Consider the following 21,324-nt stretch of genomic DNA (forward strand, 5'->3'; position numbering starts at 1 on the left):
GACTCTGCCCATTGAGCGCCAAGGTTCATGTAAACAATAGCACAGTGTCGGCGGGTGGGGAATGGGGGGGAGCCACCATTAGCCCCTCATGGCTCTGGCGCTGTTGGACCACAACCTCCAGAGCCCAGCGATGGCCCAATCCTTATGCATAAACCATAGGGTACCTTATGGGCTGGGGGGAACTCTATGGGCTCAGGGGGAACTCTATGGGCTGGGGGTACTGGCTCGGGGGGAACTCTATGGGCTGGGGGGGGGGGAACTCTATGGGCTGGGGGGGGGAACTCTATGGGCTGGGGGGGGAACTCTATGGGCTGGGGGGGGAACTCTATGGGCTCGGGGGGGAAACTCTATGGGCTGGGGGGGGGAACTCTATGGGCTGGGGGGGGAACTCTATGGGCTGGGGGGGGGGAACTCTATGGGCTGGGGGGGGGGAACTCTATGGGCTGGGGGGGGGGAACTCTATGGGCTGGGGGGGGAACTCTATGGGCTCGGGGGGGAAACTCTATGGGCTCGGGAGGGAAACTCTATGGGCTGGGGGGGGAACTCTATGGGCTGGGGGGGGGAACTCTATGGGCTCGGGGGGGAAACTCTATGGGCTCGGGAGGGAAACTCTATGGGCTGGGGGGGGAACTCTATGGGCTGGGGGGGGGGAACTCTATGGGCTCGGGGGGGAAACTCTATGGGCTGGGGGGGGGAACTCTATGGGCTGGGGGGGGAACTCTATGGGCTGGGGGGGGGGAACTCTATGGGCTCGGGGGGGAAACTCTATGGGCTGGGGGGGGGGGAACTCTATGGGCTCGGGGGGGAAACTCTATGGGCTCGGGAGGGAAACTCTATGGGCTGGGGGGGGGAACTCTATGGGCTGGGGGGGGAACTCTATGGGCTGGCAGTGGGCACCATAATCCCTGCCCCATGGTGCCAGGGCTGTTCCCATCAGGCCTGTATGTCCAGCTTAGTGGGAGCCACAGGGGCCAAATGAATTTCCTGAAAATCATAAACCAGAGAGAGAGACCCCAGTGAATTATTGTTCTGCCATCGCTGGGTCCAAGCGCTGTCAGTCTTCCAGCATTTCTGCCCCCTGCCACACAGCGTCCGAGAAATCCTGCTGTGTCAGGTTGACTGTGTAGGGCACATCGATGATGGCGTTGCCGTGCTCCTGCGGGCTGTTGGCATTGCGCCAGGTGTTTAATGGGCGCAGGGATTTCTTAAATCTCTGAAGAAAAAAAGAAATACATTAAATTTATCTAAAATGTCAGCCATTATGTTGTAATCTCTAGGGTTCCATGACCATCTCTAATCTCTAGGGTTCCATGGCCATCTCTAGGGTTCCATGACCATCTCTAATCTCTAGGGTTCCATGACCATCTCTAATCTCTAGGGTTCCATGGCCATCTCTAGGGTTCCATGACCATCTCTAATCTCTAGGGTTCCATGCCCATCTCTAGGGTTCCATGACCATCTCTAATCTCTAGGGTTCCATGGCCATCTCTAGGGTTCCATGACCATCTCTAATCTCTAGGGTTCCATGGCCATCTCTAGGGTTCCATGGCCATCGCTAATCTCTAGGGTTCCATGGCCATCTCTAGGGTTCCATGACCATCTCTAATCTCTAGGGTTCCATGGCCATCTCTAGGGTTCCATGGCCATCGCTAATCTCTAGGGTTCCATGACCATCTCTAATCTCTAGGGTTCCATGCCCATCTCTAGGGTTCCATGACCATCTCTAATCTCTAGGGTTCCATCGCTAATCTCTAGGGTTCCATGACCATCTCTAATCTCTAGGGTTCCATGACCATCTCTAGGGTTCCATGGCCATCTCTAATCTCTAGGGTTCCATGACCATCTCTAGGGTTCCATGACAATCTCTAGGGTTCCATGGCCATCTCTAGGGTTCCATGCCCATCTCTAATCTTTAGAGTTTTGTGACCATCTCTCTGGTTCCATGCCCATCTCTTGGGTTCCATGGGCATGTCTAATCTCTAGGGTTCCATGGCTATCTCTAGGGTTCCATGGCCATCTCTAATCTCTAGGGTTCCATGCCCATCTCTAGGGTTCCATGCTCATCTCTAATCTCTAGGGTTCCATGGCTATCTCTAGGGTTCCATGGCCATCGCTAATCTCTAGGGTTCCATGGCCATCTCTAGGGTTCCATGACCATCTCTAATCTCTAGGGTTCCATGGCCATCTCTAGGGTTCCATGGCCATCGCTAATCTCTAGGGTTCCATGACCATCTCTAATCTCTAGGGTTCCATGCCCATCTCTAGGGTTCCATGACCATCTCTAATCTCTAGGGTTCCATCGCTAATCTCTAGGGTTCCATGACCATCTCTAATCTCTAGGGTTCCATGACCATCTCTAGGGTTCCATGGCCATCTCTAATCTCTAGGGTTCCATGACCATCTCTAGGGTTCCATGACCATCTCTAGGGTTCCATGACAATCTCTAGGGTTCCATGGCCATCTCTAGGGTTCCATGGCCATCTCTAATCTTTAGAGTTTTGTGACCATCTCTCTGGTTCCATGCCCATCTCTTGGGTTCCATGGGCATGTCTAATCTCTAGGGTTCCATGGCTATCTCTAGGGTTCCATGGCCATCTCTAATCTCTAGGGTTCCATGCCCATCTCTAGGGTTCCATGCTCATCTCTAATCTCTAGGGTTCCATGGCTATCTCTAGGGTTCCATGGCCATCTCTAATCTCTAGGGTTCCATGGCTATCTGTAGGGTTCCATGGCCATCTCTAATCTCTAGGGTTCCATGCCCATCTCTAATCTCTAGGGTTCCATGGCTATCTCTAGGGTTACATGGCCATCGCTAATCTCTAGGGTTCCATGCCCATCTCTAATCTCTAGGGTTCCATGCCCATCTCTAATCTCTAGGGTTCCATGCCCATCTCTAGGGTTCCATGGCCATCTCTAACCTCTAGGATATTCTAAGCAACTTTTCAATTGGTCTTCATTATATATTTGTTATAGTTTTTGATCTATTTGCTTTCTTCTAACTGTTTGAAGCTTTCAAATGGGGGTCACTGACCCCGGCAGCCAAAACCTATTGCTCTGTGAGGCTCCAGTTTTATTGTTATTGTTACTTTTATAACTTCTTTTTTTATTCAGCCCCTCTTCTATTCATATACCAGTCTCCCATTCAAACCACTCCCTGGTTGCTAAGGTAATTTGAATCCTAGAAACCAGATAGCTGCTGAAACTCCAAACTGCAGAGCTGCCGAACAAAATGTGAAATAACTAAAAAAACTACAAATAATAAAAAATGAAGACCAATTGCAAATTGCCTCAGAATATTACTATATTACATCATACTAAAAACGTTAACTCAATGGTGAACTTCCCCTTTAAGTGGGGCAAGATTCCGGTTCATGTGGCTACTCACCTCCTTCAGGGTTCCGGTCTCTTTCAGCACCGCGACTGTAGCCCAGATGGGGATCTGAATGCAGCAGAGCGTGCCCATGCAAATGCCCAGGGCCTGCCCCCAGCGAGGGTACACGTAGGCGCCGTAGCGCAGGGGGGTGTTGTACATCTCCAGGAATATATAGAACAGGATGAACTAGGGAAACAGAAACCCAAAACGTATAAACTGGTGCCCCCTTGGCACCCACCATGGGCACCACTGCTGCCAGTTATAGCGCATACCAGGGATGTACCCAATGTATAAACTGGTGCCCCCTTGGCACCCACCAAAGGCACCACTGCTGCCAGTTACAGCGCATACCAGGGATGTACCAAATGTATAAACTGGTGCCCCCTTGGCACCCACCATAGGCACCACTGCTGCCAGTTACAGCGCATACCAGGGATGTACCCAATGTATAAACTGGTGCCCCCTTGGCACCCACCATAGGCACCACTGCTGCCAGTTAGAGTCCATACCAGGGATGTACCCAATGTATAAACTGGTGCCCCCTTGGCACCCACCATAGGCACCACTGCTGCCAGTTAGAGTCCATACCAGGGATGTACCCAATGTATAAACTGGTGCCCCCTTGGCACCCACCAAAGGCACCACTGCTGCCAGTTAGAGTCCATACCAGGGATGTACCCAATGTATAAACTGGTGCCCCCTTGGCACCCACCATAGGCACCACTGCTGCCAGTTACAGTCCATACCAGGGATGTACCCAATGTATAAACTGGTGCCCCCTTGGCACCCACCATAGGCACCACTGCTGCCAGTTACAGCGCATACCAGGGATGTACCCAATGTATAAACTGGTGCCCCCTTGGCACCCACCAAAGGCACCACTGCTGCCAGTTAGAGTCCATACCAGGGATGTACCCAATGTATAAACTGGTGCCCCCTTGGCACCCACCATAGGCACCACTGCTGCCAGTTAGAGTCCAAACCAGGGATGTACCCAATGTATAAACTGGTGCCCCCTTGGCACCCACCATAGGCACCACTGCTGCCAGTTACAGTCCATACCAGGGATGTACCCAGTGTATAAACTGGTGCCCCCTTGGCACCCACCATGGGCTTCACTGCTGCCAGTTAGAGTCCATACCAGGGATGTACCCAATGTATAAACTGGTGCCCCCTTGGCACCCACCATAGGCACCACTGCTGCCAGTTAGAGTCCATACCAGGGATGTTCCCAATGTATAAACTGGTGCCCCCTTGGCACCCACCATAGGCACCACTGCTGCCAGTTACAGTCCATACCAGGGATGTACCCAATGTATAAACTGGTGCCCCCTTGGCACCCACCATAGGCACCACTGCTGCCAGTTAGTCAGCTGACTCTCCCACAGTATGGAGACCCCCAACTTACCAGCAATAGGAGGGGGGTGATGAACACCCAGCAGGCTTTAAAGTACCACAGGACCTTTGTGCACCAGGGGGGGCACTGGCTCACCATGTCCAATATGTCCTGGCAGAACTGGTTGACACCTTGGGACGAGAGAAGCAGAATGGATTACTGAGGGCTTGTGGTGGCCACATAGTCATTTGGGTTTGATATCCAGACTCCTTCACTCTATAGGCCAGCTCAGCAGGCTCAGCTAAAGTGAAGCAGATATTATCCTTTATATACAGCAGTGCTGTATAGTGCAGAACCTATATACCGGTATGGGATCCCTTATCCGGAAATCCATTATCCAGAAAGTTCATCTCCCATAGACTCCATTATAAGCAAATAATTCTAATTTTTAAAAAAGATTTCTTATTTTTCTGTAATAATAAAACAGTACCTGTACTTGATCCCAACTAAGATATAATTACCCCTTATTGGGGCAGAACAGCCCTATTGGGTTTATTTAATGGTTAAATGATTCCCTTTTCTCTGTAATAATAAAACAGTACCTGTACTTGATCCCAACTAAGATATAATTACCCCTTATTGGGGCAGAACAGCCCTATTGGGTTTATTTCATGGTTAAATGATTCCCTTTTCTCTGTAATAATAAAACAGTACCTGTACTTGATCCCAACTAAGATATAATTACCCCTTATTGGGGCAGAACAGCCCTATTGGGTTTATTTAATGGTTAAATGATTCCCTTTTCTCTGTAATAATAAAACAGTACCTGTACTTGATCCCAACTAAGATATAATTACCCCTTATTGGGGCAGAACAATCCTATTATGGATTACGGAAAGATCCCTTATCCGGAAAACCCCAGGTCCCGAGCATTCTGGATAACAGGTCCCATACCTGTACTATAGCTATATAGTCATTCTGAACCCCCAATGTCTCATCTGATACCAGAACCCAAATACCCTCTTTTCCTATTCTGCCATTGGATCACCCAAGGTCAAAAAGAACCCTGGGTAACCCAATGGCAGTAAAGTAAAAAGGGGAGTTTCAGGCTGAACACCCCCCCGTTATATAAAGGGGTACATTTGCCTTCATGAATACAGTGCCAGTGGGATCAGTAGGGGGCGCCGCCCAACTCACCGTAGAAGAAGGCGATTCCGAGGCACATGAAGAGGGCAATGATGATGAGGCCGAAGCTCGTGCTGTACGAGTCTATCAGAGTGAACCAGTAGATACCCCCCTGTGGGGCAGAATGGAAGGACAGTGAGTCATTAACTGCTCCCTCATATCCCAAGATCCTTTGCCTGACTGGGCTATTATACACTGTATGTACCAGGGGATATGCGCCCCCTTACCTGGGTGATGAGTAGGAGCCCCAGTAGGTAGAAGGCAAAGCACAGACACCCCAAAAATATTGTCTTCCTCTTCCAGTCTCGCAGGGATGGGATCTCGTCCAGTATGGCCGTCGTGATGCCCTCCATGTTCCCAAACTGTAAGGGGGACAATACTGACCATGTCAAAGGGAACCTATAGAGGCGCCATTGCACTACCTGCCCAGGAGGGGGCGGCCTCTATACACTCAGGGGGCATATCTATTAACATTGGAGACAAACATCACCAGTGATGCTGGCCATAGCAACCAATCCCATCGTTTTGTTTTCTAACTTGTAGGTGATTGGTCAAACCTAATTGCTGACTGGTTGCTATGGGCAACATCACCGGTGATGTTTGTCTCTACTGTGAATAAATACACCCCTCAGCACATAAGGGAATATATTCTGGTGTAAAGAAGGCAAAAAAGCTTTATATTCTGCTCTTCCCACTTGCTATAATCTATTTTATCTGATATATAGTGAATAAAGCGCCCCCTATTGTAACATATAGGGATATTATAAGCCCCGAGGTGTTCCTTATAATATATAGTGAATAAAGTGCCCCCTATTGTAACATATAGGGATATTATAAGCCCCCGAGGGGTTCCTTATAATATATAGTGAATAAAGTGCCCCCTATTGTAACATATAGGGATATTATAAGCCCCGAGGTGTTCCTTATAATATATAGTGAATAAAGTGCCCCCTATTGTAACATATAGGGATATTATAAGCCCCCGAGGAGTTCCTTATAATATATAGTGAATAAAGTCCCCCCTATTGTAACATATAGGGATATTAAAAGTCACAGAGGAGTTCCTTATAATATATAGTGAATAAAGTGCCCCCTATTGTAAAATATAAGGATATTATAATTCAATGAGGAGTTCCATGAACTGTATAAAAGCACGATGCCTTCGGCCTCGTGCTTTTATACAGGTCATGGAACTCAGAGGTGACTTCTAATATCCACCTCCGCTGTGCACTTACCAGAGTGTCTACTCCCAAGGTGAACAACATCAGGAAGAAGAGGATAGACCAGAACACAGAGCCGGGCAGCAGAGCAAGGGCTTCTGGGTAAGCTACAAAAGCCAAACCCGGACCTATGAGGATGAGGGACAGAGTGAGAGGAACGTTAGGAAGGTGTTTGTGTCCCCTATGTCATGTTACCCAGCCATGATGCTGCCCCACGGCGCCCCCTAGTTTTGCTATAGAAGTTGCCAAAAACCATCATTATAGATGCAAGGAAATTCCCCAATGAGAATTGTACTGATAAATAAGTTGATTATAAATGCAAAAGAACTGCCCAGTGAGAATGCTGATTCCCAGCACTGTGTCAGGCCCCTTGCTGGTACCTTACATATAGAGATAATGATGGCATTTTCTCCCCTCATTATATGGCACAGGAATCAGACATGGGGATAAAGGGACAGACTTGTTCAGTGCTGGGAAACTGTGCTTATTGCTCCCAACTCCAATTGCAGGAACAGAGAACAGGGAGCCGGATTTACTCACATCAGCTGGGATTCTCATTGGAGGATTTTTCGCATGTTAAAGCAGTCGCTGGCTGTGGGGATTTGGGGGAAAGTTTTATTGGGCAATATTGCTTTAAGAATACAGCCCTGATGTTGCTGGACTACAGCTCCCAGCATGCCCCAAGCTTCATTATATGTTACATTATTGTGGGATTTGTAGCCCAGTAACAACTGAGTAACGTTGGGTTGAGCCGCGCTGGGCAGCTAAACATTACTGGTCACATGACTGGGTGCCCACTTTTATATCAGAATCATAAAAATCCCACTTACCGGAATCCGCCACCTGTCCCACCGGGACCCCCTTTTTCCAGGCCATGTGGCCGAGCACAGAGAAAATGGCAAAGCCGGCAAAGAAGCTTGTGGAGCAGTTCCCAATGGCGATGACCAAAGTGTCCCTGTGGGGGCAGAAAGTGCAAGTGACTATAAGCTCCACCTGCTGACTATTAGCTCCACCTGCTGACTATTAGCTCCACCTGCTGACTATAAGCTCCACCTACTGGCTATAAGCTCCACCTGCTGGCTATAAGCTCCACCTGCTGACTATAAGCTCCACCTACTGGCAATAAGCACCACCTACTGGCAATAAGCTCCACCTGCTGACTATAAGCTCCACCTGCTGCCTATAAACTCCACCTGCTGCCTATTAGCTCCACCTGCTGCCTATAAGCTCCACCTGCTGCCTATAAGCTCCACCTGCTGCCTATAAGCTCCACCTGCTGCCGATAAGCTCCACCTGCTGACTATAAGCTCCACCTGCTGCCTATAAGCTCCACCTGCTGCCTATAAGCTCCACCTGCTGCCTATAAGCTCCACCTGCTGCCTATAAGCTCCACCTGCTGCCTATAAGCTCCACCTGCTGCCTATAAGCTCCACCTGCTGCCTATAAGCTCCACCTGCTGCCTATAAGCTCCACCTGCTGCCTATAAGCTCCACCTGCTGCCGATAAGCTCCACCTGCTGACTATAAGCTCCACCTGCTGCCTATAAGCTCCACCTGCTGCCTATAAGCTCCACCTGCTGCCTATAAGCTCCACCTGCTGCCTATAAGCTCCACCTGCTGCCTATAAGCTCCACCTGCTGCCTATAAGCTCCACCTGCTGCCTATAAGCTCCACCTGCTGCCTATAAGCTCCACCTGCTGGCAATAAGCTCCACCTGCTGCCTATAAGCTCCACCTGCTGCCTATAAGCTCCACTTGCTGGCAATAAGCTCCACCTGCTGCCTATAAGCTCCACCTGGTGCCTATAAGCTCCACCTGGTGCCTATAAGCTCCACCTGCTGGCTATAAGCTCCACCTGCTGGCTATAAGCTCCACCTGCTGACTATAAGCTCCACCTACAGACTATAAGCTCTTTCCTATATGTGCCACATTCCCCTATTGGACCCCGTGTTGCACAGGTAGAGCCCTGGGGGTGCCTCCGGCTCCATCTAACTAATTACAAGACGTGTAATTAAGAGATTAGAGGACAGATGGAGAGAGAACATTCAGGTAGAACAGGAATATATATATATATAACCATTCCCTCCATCACTGGGAGCTGCGGCACACACAGTCCTGACTCCAGTTCTCTATCCGCCTACCCACAATCCCTCCTGTCAAAAACACCAAGCAGACCACGCCCACAGCGACACCACTGCCCAAAGCCCTGCTGGCGACGCCATAAGATACCCATTCGCCATTTTGTCCTTCATATTAATTAAAAGGGTTGTTCACTTTTAGTATGAGGCAGAGAGTGATATTCTGAGACAATTTGCAATTGGTCTTCATTTTTTATTATTTGTAGTTTTTTAGTTATTTCATTTTTTGTTCAGCTCTCTGGTTGCTAGGATCCAAATTACCTTAGCAACCAGGGAGCAGTTTGAGTGAGAGGCTGGTATATGAATAGGGGAGGGGCTGAATAGAAAGATAAGGAATAAAAAGTAACAATAACAATAAAACTGGAGCCTCACAGAGCAATAGGGTTTGGCTGCCGGGGTCAGTGACCCCCATTTGAAAGCTGCAAATAATTCAAAAACTATGAAAAATAAATAATGAAGACCAATTGAAAAGTTGCTTAGAGGAGGCCATTCCTTAAAGGTGAACCCTCCCCTATAAAAGGTAAGAAACTGATCTCATAAAGAACCTTCGTTCCATTTCCCCCAGTACAGAGGTCAGACTTACTGGTCTGTAATTCCCCCCCTTCTGCCTTTCCCCATTGACGTGACGCCAGGTAGATACAATGACCCGGCCAATGGAGTGAAGCTCTATATGAAATGTCAGCTCTTCAGCACTCACCTAATAACGTTATTATTGAATTTATTGTAGGACGCCATGGAAAGCAGCCCCCCGAATCCAATCCCAAGGGAGTAAAAGATCTGCGAGGCGGCATCGTTCCATACCTGGGGGGGTAATAAGGCAGCTGAATAGACTGGCAGCACATCATGGAACCACATAGGGTACCTGGGCAGTGGGGGGGGGGGGGTACCTGGCATCTTGGCAGTGTATATGGGGGTATGTACAGGGCACAAGGGGTGGATAGGTGTACCTGGGTAATGGATAGAAGGGGTATATAGGGCATTAGGGCAGTTGATATGGGGGGAGGGGGTAGAGGGGAGTGGACCAGGTACCTTGGCAATAGATATGGGTGAAGACTATATAGGTGGCACGGGGAGTGGGCAGCGGATTAAAGGTGCATATAGGCTAATAGGGGGGTGTATATGGGCTGGGCGTGGGGTACCTGGGCAGTGGGGGGGTACCTGGCATCTTGGCAGTGTATATGGGGGTATGTACAGGGCACAAGGGGTGGTTATGGGCACAGTGGGTGAGGCTACCTGGGTAATGGATAGAGGGTGCATAAAGGCTAATAGGGGGGTGGATATGGGCTGGGCGTGGGGTACCTGGGCAGTGGGGGGGTACCTGGCATCTTGGCAGTGTATATGGGGGTATGTACAGGGCACAAGGGGTGGTTATGGGCACAGTGGGTGAGGCTACCTGGGTAATGGATAGAAGGGGTATATAGGCTAATAGGGGGGTGTATATGGGTTGGGCATGGGGTACCTGGGCAGTGGATATTGGGTGGATACAGGGTACAGCGGGCAATGGGCGGGCATATAGTACCTGGGCACTTTGAAGTCTCTTCCAATCAGCTGTCAGGTAGAACCTCACGCCATCTATGGACCCCTCCAGTGTGGCCCCTCGTATGATCAGCACAACCATGACGAAGTAGGGGAACGTGGCGGTGAAATAGACGATCTGCGGGCAGAACGGGCATTCCTTCAGCATCGGGAACCCAACTGGGTCTCACATGGGCACTGCCAGTGTCCCTTTATCTCACTACCGGGGCAGTAACCCATGGCAACTAGGTCTGCCATACCTGCAACTGGCTGGACAAATGGAATCACCGATTGGTTGCTATGGGTTACTGCCCAGTATTTATACATGAGCCCCACTGGGTGCAATGAATAGGATTCTGGGGCCCTATCCCTGGGTGGGCCGGGGCATTTACACTTCAGTTGACTCCATGTGATTGGGGCAAAAGCCAGGGAGCAGGGTCTCAGGGGGGCAGTTAGTGTGCCCGGGGGTACTCACCTTGCCAGAGCTATGGATGCCCTTCAGCATGCAGAGGAAGATGATGAACCAGGCGGCCAATAAGCAGAGTGCCAGCTCCCAGCCGACAGGACCCGGGTCACCGAGGCCAGAACTGTGCGTCACTCCCAGAACCTTCTCACTGCGGCACAGAGACATGTTGGCCATGGGGCACCGGCCCAAAGAGACAGCCTGGGGCATCTGACTGGTTTTATACAGAACTGGCCCCGGCCCTGTCCCAACCCACTCCATTTCTATGGGTAATTACATTGGCCCAATCAGAGAGAGGCAGGGGGTGGGACTAGAACACTCTGATGGAAGCTTATGGGGGGGAGGGGAAGGAAGTCTGTACCTGAAACAGTGGGTGGGACTAGAACACTCTGATGGCAGCTTACAGGGGCAATAAATATAGCTCAGGGGCAAGACACTGGTCACTATACTCACTTCCAGAAAGCTTCTGTGGCGCTGAACTGAGACCCATTGCTCGTCCCGTTCTGCAAGAAAAACCCAACTTCAGACCCAGTGGGCGCCGGTGCCGGTAAGTGAGCAGCAATAGTTATAGTAGTGAGCGCTGTACTAGTGCAAGGCTGAGCGTGCAAATCCACCCATTCTGCCCTATCGGGGGGGGGTCTGACAGCAATACCCCCAGTCCAACCGCAGGGGGGTAACACGCAGGGCAGTTATCTGGCTGTGGGGTATTACTATGCATTGTGAGTCAGACCCCCTCTCCCTGCCTGTGGGGTAGTATTGCCTACCCCCCCCCCCCCGGGGCAGTTTGGCCTTACCTGGCAGAGCTGGGAATACAGGGCCGAGTCACATGACCAGGGCAATGGGCTCTGGAAGGACTGACCCAGGTAATAGAAGGTCCAGGCAATAATAACGTTATAATAGAGAGAGACCAGAGCCGACACGAGGAGCATCCCGATCCCGATCCCTAAGGGAATAAGAACATTATATGGGGGTGACGGGGGGCCCCAAGCCGGGCCCAGTTATTGGGCCACAAACCCTGGTGCCAGTGAGCCAATCACAATATGCACAGCCAATAGGAGAGCAGCACATCAAACCTAGCAGGTACCCAAGGGGTAGTTTTACCCTTATACACTGGGCAATGGGCAGTGCCCTAGTACTAGCCCTACTGGTCCCACCACTGGCCCAGCCTATACAGTAATGGCCAAGTTAGCGGGCAGTGCCCTAGTACTAGCCCTACTGGTCCCACCACTGGCCCGGCCTATACAGTAATGGCCAAGTTAGCGGGCAGTGCCCTAGTACTAGCCCTACTGGTCCCACCACTGGCCCAGCCTATACAGTAATGTCCAAGTTAGCGGGCAGTGCCCTAGTACTAGCCCTACTGGTCCCACCACTGACCCAGCCTATACAGTAATGGCAAGTTAGCGGGCAGTGCCCTAGTACTAGCCCTACTGGTCCCACCACTGGCCCAGCCTATACAGTAATGGCCAAGTTAGCGGGCAGTGCCCTAGTACTAGCCCTACTGGTCCCACCACTGGCCCGGCCTATACAGTAATGTCCAAGTTAGCGGGCAGTGCCCTAGTACTAGCCCTACTGGTCCCACCACTGGCCCGGCCTATACAGTAATGGCCAAGTTAGCGGGCAGTGCCCTAGTACTAGCCCTACTGGTCCCAACATTGACCCAGCCTATACAGTAATGGCCAAGTTAGCGGGCAGTGCCCTAGTACTAGCCCTACTGGTCCCACCACTGACCCAGCCTATACAGTAATGGCAAGTTAGCGGGCAGTGCCCTAGTACTAGCCCTACTGGTCCCAACATTGACCCAGCCTATACAGTAATGGCCAAGTTAGCGGGCAGTGCCCTAGTACTAGCCCTACTGGTCCCACCACTGGCCCAGATTATACAGTAATGGCTAAGTTAGCGGGCGGTGCCCTAGTACTAGCCCTACTGGTCCCACCACTGGCCCGGCCTATACAGTAAGTACCTTCCTACTCAGTCCTGTATTTTGTAGCCTCTCCCTATGGTTATGGCCCCATTACTGGCCATGGGCGTGGGGTAATTCGGGGCAAATCTCCTGGGACAAATACTGTTCCAACTATTGCCAGGGAGAGTTGTACCCCTTTACCCCACAAGAGTGCCCCCCCGGGGGGTTTGTACCTTTAAGGATGGGGCAGCACTTCCACACAGTTATGGGCCCGGCGGCTCCGTATTGCCCCAAACTCAGCTCCATGAGGAAGAGGGGGAGCCCCGTGAAGAACAACATGATGGAGTAAGGGATGAGGAAGGCTCCTAGGGACAGGGAGGAAAGTGCAGTGAGTCTGGGGCAGGGGGCAACAACAACTGTATGGGGGCAGGGCAAGGGCAAGTAGCAGGGTCTGAGCAGGGGCAGTAAGGCAGTACTATATAAGGGCTAAAACTGGGCACTACTAGGAGTAGGGATGTAGTATAGCAAATAGTAGGGCAAGACTATAGCAGTGTGTGAGTAGTAGGGCAAGACTATAGCAGTGTGTGAGTAGTAGGGCAAGGCTATAGCAGTGTGTGAGTAGTAAGGCAAGACTATAGCAGTGTGTGAGTAGTAGGGCAAGACTATAGCAGTGTGTGAGTAGTAGGGCAAGACTATAGCAGCGTGTGAGTAGTAGGGCAAGGCTATAGCAGTGTGTGAGTAGTAGGGCAAGGCTATAGCAGTGTGTGAGTAGTAGGGCAAGGCTATAGCAGTGTGTGAGTAGTAGGGCAAGGCTATAGCAGTGTGTGAGTAGTAGGGCAAGGCTATAGCAGTGTGTGAGTAGTAGGGCAAGGCTATAGCAGTGTGTGAGTAGTAAGGCAAGACTATAGCAGTGTGTGAGTAGTAGGGCAAGGCTATAGCAGTGTGTGAGTAGTAGGGCAAGGCTATAGCAGTGTGTGAGTAGTAGGGCAAGGCTATAGCAGCGTGTGAGTAGTAGGGCAAGGCTATAGCAGTGTGTGAGTAGTAGGGCAAGACTATAGCAGTGTGTGAGTAGTAGGGCAAGGCTATAGCAGTGTGTGAGTAGTAAGGCAAGACTATAGCAGCGTGTGAGTAGTAGGGCAAGGCTATAGCAGCGTGTGAGTAGTAGGGCAAGGCTATAGCAGTGTGTGAGTAGTAGGGCAAGGCTATAGCAGTGTGTGAGTAGTAAGGCAAGACTATAGCAGTGTGTGAGTAGTAGGGCAAGGCTATAGCAGTGTGTGAGTAGTAGGGCAAGGCTATAGCAGTGTGTGAGTAGTAGGGCAAGGCTATAGCAGCGTGTGAGTAGTAGGGCAAGGCTATAGCAGTGTGTGAGTAGTAGGGCAAGACTATAGCAGTGTGTGAGTAGTAGGGCAAGGCTATAGCAGTGTGTGAGTAGTAGGGCAAGGCTATAGCAGTGTGTGAGTAGTGGGGCAAGGCTATAGCAGTGTGTGAGTAGTGGGGCAAGGCTATAGCAGTGTGTGAGTAGTGGGGCAAGGCTATAGCAGTGTGTGAGTAGTAGGGCAAGGCTATAGCAGTGTGTGAGTAGTGGGGCAGCTGTATAACAGGGGTGTGACTGTGATGCCCAGTAGGACAGTCCCACACAGGTTGCTATGGGCCGTACCCCTAGTGAGACCTTATATGTTCCCTGCGTGTGTGAGGAATGCTGGGACATGTATGTGGGAATCACTCACCTCCCCCGTTGCGGTAGCAGAGATAGGGGAATCTCCACACGTTGCCCAGTCCCACACAGTAACCGATACAGGAGAGCAGGAACTCATACTTACCCCCCCAGGTCTCCCGGGGGGGCCCGGCCGGGGCAGGGGGGGCCAGCTCTGCCACTCTCTGGGCATCAGTCCCATCCTGGGAGGTACCAGGCTCTGATCCGGGGGGGTCCTGGGGGTGGGGGGAGAGTAACAATATATCATTATTATGTATTCTGTGGCCCCAGAATGTTTAGTACAAACAGCTGCCCCCACTGGCAGGGAAGGGGTTAAACAGCCAGCTTGGCCCCTCCAGCCCTACTCAGCAACTGATCGGTCCCCGTATGGGTCCAAACCTGCCCGACTCATAAATGGCTAATAAAATCAGGCAGATACCCATTGGGCGGGGTGTGAGGAGCGCAGTGATTGGCTGCCCCCCCCCGGCAGTGCCCCCCTCCCACATCTGCTCATTGGCTTTATATTTATATCAATATACTTATATAATACACAAGAGCCACGAATATCCTGTAAAATATATCCTTATAATATACAGTTGGGTCATTTCCCTATGGGACCAGTCTGTAAATTATATCCTTATAAACGGCGCTCAGTGATGTCATCAGTTATAATCTGAGCTTAGTGATGTCATCAGTTATAATCAGAGATTAGTGATGTCATCAGTTATAATCAGAGATTAGTGATGTCATCAGTTATAATCAGAGATTAGTGATGTCATCAATTATAATCAGAGCTTAGTGATGTCATCAGTTATAATCGGAGCTTAGTGATGTCATCAGTTATAATCTGAGCTTAGTGATGTCATCAGTTATAATCAGAGCTTAGTGATGTCATCAGTTATAATCAGAGCTTAGTGATGTCATCAGTTATAATCAGAGCTTAGTGATGTCATCAGTTATAATCAGAGCTTAGTGATGTCATCAGTTATAATCAGAGCTTAGTGATGTCATCAGTTATAATCGGAGCTTAGTGATGTCATCAGTTATAAATAAAGCACTGGTTGTACTGAGATGTACAAACTAAGCCACTCCCCTTCTTTATATACCCTCTGGGGGGGCAGCTGATTCTGCCTGTATGGGAGAGTAACCCCCACAGTGTGCCCCCCCCCAAGCAGAAATCATAGGGGCGGCACATAGAGATTCAGGCTCCACTGCCTTTTGGGATGGGGGGGGGGGCACTTAGAGTATGAAATCCAGGCCCTGCCTGCCTGGGGGGCACATAATGGGGGGAGTCTTTTGCAGGGATCTGTTTTGGGGGGCTTAGTCCATAAGTCACATATTTACATGGAAACTGAGGTTCCCAAATCTACAATCATCTGTTCAAACCCCCCCCCACTCCTGACTGGGGGTAAAACCAATTTGTAGTTGCCCCCAGGCCAGTCCATTCCCTGAGTCACCATGGTACCATGGAAACCAACCCTCCCAGTAGCCCTGGGCTATTCCCAGTATAGGGGGGCGGAACCCCAGCTCTTTGGGGTCAGTTGGCTCTGGGTGTGATCCCCCCCCCCTGCCAAATACAGACCCCCAATAAATGTGAGGGGCCCATACACTCAGGGGGGCACAATGAGCTGCACACAGCCCAGCTGCCATTCACTCTGATTGGGTGAATTTGAAGGGGGCGTTCCCAAACTGGGGGGGCTGTCCCCCAAAGTGGGTGGCACAGAGCAGTGACAGGGGGCCCAGCGTGGGGGTGGGATGCAGGGAGATGCCTATTTGCCCTACTAGTATGCTGCTAGTAGCAACTATCTGGTTGCTAGGGTCCTAATTACCTTAGCAACCTGGGAGAAGTTTAAATGAGAGACTGGTATATGAATAGGGGAGGGGCTGAATAGAAAAGAAAGTTACAAAAAGTAACAATAACAATAAAACTGGAGCCTCACAGAGCAATAGGGTTTGGCTGCCGGGGTCAGTGACCCCCATTTGAAAGCTGGAAAGAGTCAGAAGAAAAAGGCAAATAGATCAAAAACTGTGAAAAATAAATAATGAAGACCAATTGCAAAGTTGCTTAGAATTGGCCATTCTGTAACAAACTAAAGGTGAACCCCCCCTTAAATTACTTTTGTGCCGTGTTTGACTTGGGCCCAGTGCCCCCCAAGGCTCACACTCGCTGCCCAGTATGTCACACCCATGGGCGGAGCCACTTGGCCACCTGTATCAGGTGTCTGCAGGAAGGGTTAAATCCCCATAAATCCTGGAACAAGGACGTCAGCGCCGAGCCCATTCCTGGAACATTTCCACTTCTCATTCCTCCTCAACCTCACCTGTACAGAGCTGCCTGGTTGCTAGGGCCAGTTATCCTAGCAACCCTAACGTAAGCTGAGAGACGTTGCCACGCTAGCAATCAGGTATCATTGTGGAATGAGAGTCTCGCCTGGGGCAGAGCTGCTACATTGTGTCTGTAGTCGGGCAAGCAGTGAAGGGAACAGCAGGGGCTTAGTGTGGCCCTTCCTTTCTCATTGCTTGGGCAGACTTGCCCTTTAAAGGTTAATGACTGGATGGATAAGTCTATTATTGCGCTATTATTGGGCAGCGCCTACCGGACAATCAAGATTCCTGGCCAATTATATCCCTGCTTATTATATACAGGGGGCGGGGTTATTGGGAAGGGAGAGGTTGGGGTGCACCGTGGGGTTAACCCTGTGATTCCCAATATCCAATCAGTATCTGCACCCCCAGTGCTTCCACCTGTGCCTGAACTACAGTTCCCAGCATGCCCCGCAGAGAGTTGTAGTTCAGCAGAGGCAGTTCTGGTGCTACAATACCAGGGTCTGTGTGTCCCAGTAACTGGGTCAGGGGCAGAGAGTTCTGTCAGTGCTGGTTCTGTGAGTAACGGGCCAATCACAGAGCAGCTCCTGGTCTCTCCCTGATAATAAAGGGACACAAAGAGCCCAAAGAGGAAGCGGCTGCACCCAAATTGCCTTCTGCACCCAGTTATTTATAGCCCACTGCCCCCACCCACCCACTGCCGAGCTGTTATGTGCCCTACGCCCCAGTGTCACCCAGCGGTGCCCTATGGCAGCTCCCAGCCCTGTGTGTGACTGTATAGGGCAGGAATGCTCTGGGCTCTGGGCCTGGAATGGACTCAGTGACCCCATTGCTCACAGGGTCGGGGCAGGGATTCCCTAACGAGCGTTCATTAACTGCCAGCCCCCCCCCGAACCCCCCAATCCCCACTGTCTGTCTGTCATTTCTATTATCTGGGCCTCATCCCCCTGTCTCTTCTTCTGCCTGTCACTTATTGTCCCATCTCTCTTATTCTCATTCTCCATCTCTCTGTCTCTCTCTTATTCTCTCTTGTCCCACCTGTCTCTCTCTCCTTCCCTCTCTCTCTCCATCCCTCAGTCTCTCTCTATTACTCTCTCTCTCATTGTCCCACCTGTCTCTCTCTCCATCCCTCAGTCTCTCTCTATTACTCTCTCTCATTGTCCCACCTGTCTCTCTCTCTATTACTCTCTCTCATTGTCCCACCTGTCTCTCTCTCCTTCCCTCTCTCTCTCCATCCCTCAGTCTCTCTCTATTACTCTCTCTCATTGTCCCACCTGTCTCTCTCTCCTTCCCTCAGTCTCTCTCTATTACTCTCTCTCATTGTCCCACCTGTCTCTCTCTCCTTCCCTCAGTCTCTCTCTATTACTCTCTCTCATTGTCCCACCTGTCTCTCTCAGAGGAAGTCACATTACAGACAGGAACAAATACATTTAGCAGGTTGGGGGGTACAATGGGAGGGTTGGGGGTACAATGGATGGGTTGGGGGTACAATGGGTGGGTTGGGGGGTACAGTTGGTGGGTTCGGGGTACAATGGGTGGGTTGGGGGGTACAGTGGGTGGGCTGGGGGTACAATGGGTGGGTTGGGGGTACAGTGGGTGGGTTGGGGGGTACAATGGGTGGGTTGGGGGGTACAGTGGGTGGGTTCGGGGTACAGTGGGTGGGCTGGGGGTACAGTGGGTGGGCTGGGGGTACAATGGGTGGGTTGGGGGGTACAGTGGGTGGGTTGGGGGGTACAATGGGTGGGTTGGGGGGTACAATGGGTGGGTTGGGGGTCAGTATAAGGGGAAGGGGGAATCTCTCAGGATCCCATCGCTCTCTCAGTCTGTCTCTCTGTCTGTCATTCATTCCTGCCCCCTCCCCCAGCCTCCCATTCACTTACCTGGGCCCTGCCTGGACTTGCTGCCCCCTCGTCGCCCCCAAACCTCTGCATTTCTCCTCCCGGGGGGTCTCCCTTGTGCGGCCCCTCACTCCATGGCTCAGAGGGGAACTTCATAGGCAGAAGGGTGAGTGGGGCCCCCGGAGCTGAGTCTGTTTGGCTGCCAGGAAAGGTACACGGCAGACATAGCAATACCTGGGGCCAGGTGAGCTCAGCCCCGCCCAGCCTCCTATGTCATCACTCTGTCCCTATGGCAACAGGACTCACCCAACCTGAAATGTCACTCAGCTCTCAGACTGGGTGGGATTCCCTTCTGCTGGGTGACGGGGCATTGTGTCAGCAGGTGTGAGTATATATATATATATATACAGTGTGTGTGTGAGTATATATATATATACAGTGTGTGTGAGTATATATATATATACAGTGTGTGTGAGTATATATATATACAGTGTGTGTGAGTATATATATATATACAGTGTGTGTGAGTATATATATATATACAGTGTGTGTGTGTGAGTATATATATATATACAGTGTGTGTGAGTATATATATATATACAGTGTGTGTGTGTGAGTATATATATATATACAGTGTGTGTGAGTATATATATATATACAGTGTGTGTGTGTGAGTATATATATATATACAGTGTGTGTGAGTATATATATATATATATACAGTGTGTGTGAGTATATATATATATACAGTGTGTGTGAGTATATATATATATATACAGTGTGTGTGAGTATATATATATATACAGTGTGTGTGAGTATATATATTGGGTATAAACAGTGTGTGTGAGTATATATATATATACAGTGTGTGTGTGAGTATATATATATATACAGTGTGTGTGTGAGTATATATATATATATACAGTGTGTGTGTGAGTATATATATATATACAGTGTGTGTGAGTATATATATATATATATATACAGTGTGTGTGAGTATATATATATATACAGTGTGTGTGAGTATATATATATACAGTGTGTGTGAGTATATATATATATATACAGTGTGTGTGAGTATATATATATATATATATACAGTGTGTGTGTGTATATATATATATACAGTGTGTGTGAGTATATATATATACAGTGTGTGTGAGTATATATATATATATACAGTGTGTGTGAGTATATATATATATACAGTGTGTGTGAGTATATATATATATACAGTGTGTGTGAGTATATATATATACAGTGTGTGTGAGTATATATATATACAGTGTGTGTGTGTGAGTATATATATATATATACAGTGTGTGTGAGTATATATATATACAGTGTGTGTGAGTATATATATATACAGTGTGTGTGAGTATATATATATATATATACAGTGTGTGTGAGTATATATATATATATATATATACAGTGTGTGTGAGTATATATATATATACAGTGTGTGTGAGTATATATATATATATACAGTGTGTGTGTGTGAGTATATATATATATATACAGTGTGTGTGTGAGTATATATATATATACAGTGTGTGTGAGTATATATATATATACAGTGTGTGTGTGAGTATATATATATATATATACAGTGTGTGTGTGAGTATATATATATACAGTATATACGGCACATACAGTATAATATCTATATATTCACTGCCGGCCAATAATTACAACTTACAACCCCCCCCCGCCAGCCCACCGGCCAAATGTCCCGATGAAGAACCCGGAAGAAAAGTCAGTGCAGGGGAATAGGCCCGAGGCTTTAAAGGGTGCAGTACCACTTTTCACCTGTTTGTAGAGCCAAATCCCTTCCATAGGCAGCAATAGAACAGCGCCCCCCATAGGGACATCAATGACAGGATAAAGTGTAACTTCTGAAATGAGTCTTGTACTGGGGTACACACTGGGGTACACACTGGGGTACACACTGGGGTACTCTGAGTCTCCCTAACTGGATCTACAAACCCTATTGGGTCTGCACTAACCTCTCCCCCAACCCCCCCCCTATTCCCGCAGGTAGGTCCCCCCCCTACCCTGAGCCCCCCCATGCAGGATGCTGCCACAGGGATGGAGTTGGGGGCCATTTACAACCAGGGACCCACCTAATATCTTGCCTGTTAAAGAGCAGGAGGGCCTGAGGGGTCTCTCACAGCACAAATCCCCTCTCTTGTGCCCCCAGTGGCTGATAAAGGAATTCCCAGAATTCTCAGACAGCCAATAGTACTCTGGGATTTGTAGTTCATCATGAGTTTCAGTGCAATAATAATCTGTTACGGCCCCCCCCCCACCGGCTCAGCTGGTATCTATGGTGGATAT

The 21,324-nt window shown here is 49.6% G+C and overlaps 1 protein-coding gene across 1 annotated transcript; it reads right to left on the reverse strand.

The window, feature by feature from the left end:
* Window positions 1-827: 827 nt before the first annotated feature.
* LOC100490052 (sodium-dependent proline transporter) lies at window positions 828-19,265 on the reverse strand. Its single transcript, XM_002942712.5, has 15 exons — window positions 19,027-19,265; window positions 14,856-15,057; window positions 13,362-13,493; window positions 12,023-12,171; window positions 11,682-11,731; window positions 11,241-11,379; window positions 10,770-10,904; window positions 9,948-10,051; window positions 7,945-8,069; window positions 7,130-7,242; window positions 6,122-6,256; window positions 5,907-6,006; window positions 4,782-4,900; window positions 3,386-3,559; window positions 828-1,213 (listed from the first exon to the last, which is right to left on the reverse strand). Exons 1-15 carry the CDS (start codon window positions 19,138-19,140, stop codon window positions 1,055-1,057), a joined length of 1,950 nt encoding a protein of 649 aa, XP_002942758.1. The 5' UTR covers window positions 19,141-19,265; the 3' UTR covers window positions 828-1,054.
* Between the last annotated feature and the right edge of the window lie 2,059 nt (window positions 19,266-21,324).

This window comes from Xenopus tropicalis, chromosome 2 (assembly GCF_000004195.4).
Source record: "Xenopus tropicalis strain Nigerian chromosome 2, UCB_Xtro_10.0, whole genome shotgun sequence".
Classification (NCBI taxonomy): Eukaryota; Metazoa; Chordata; class Amphibia; order Anura; family Pipidae; genus Xenopus; species Xenopus tropicalis.

Excerpts from the sequence above, each read along its gene's own strand:
- LOC100490052 (XM_002942712.5), bottom strand. The coding sequence starts at position 19,140 with ATGAAGTTCCCCTCTGAGCCATGGAGTGAGGGGCCGCACAAGGGAGAC. Across the intron at positions 13,494-14,855 it reads CTGCTACCGCAACGGGGGAG|GAGCCTTCCTCATCCCTTAC; the intron begins GTGAGTGATTCC and ends CCCTGTCCCTAG. Across the intron at positions 7,243-7,944 it reads GGGACAGGTGGCGGATTCCG|GTCCGGGTTTGGCTTTTGTA; the intron begins GTAAGTGGGATT and ends TCATCCTCATAG.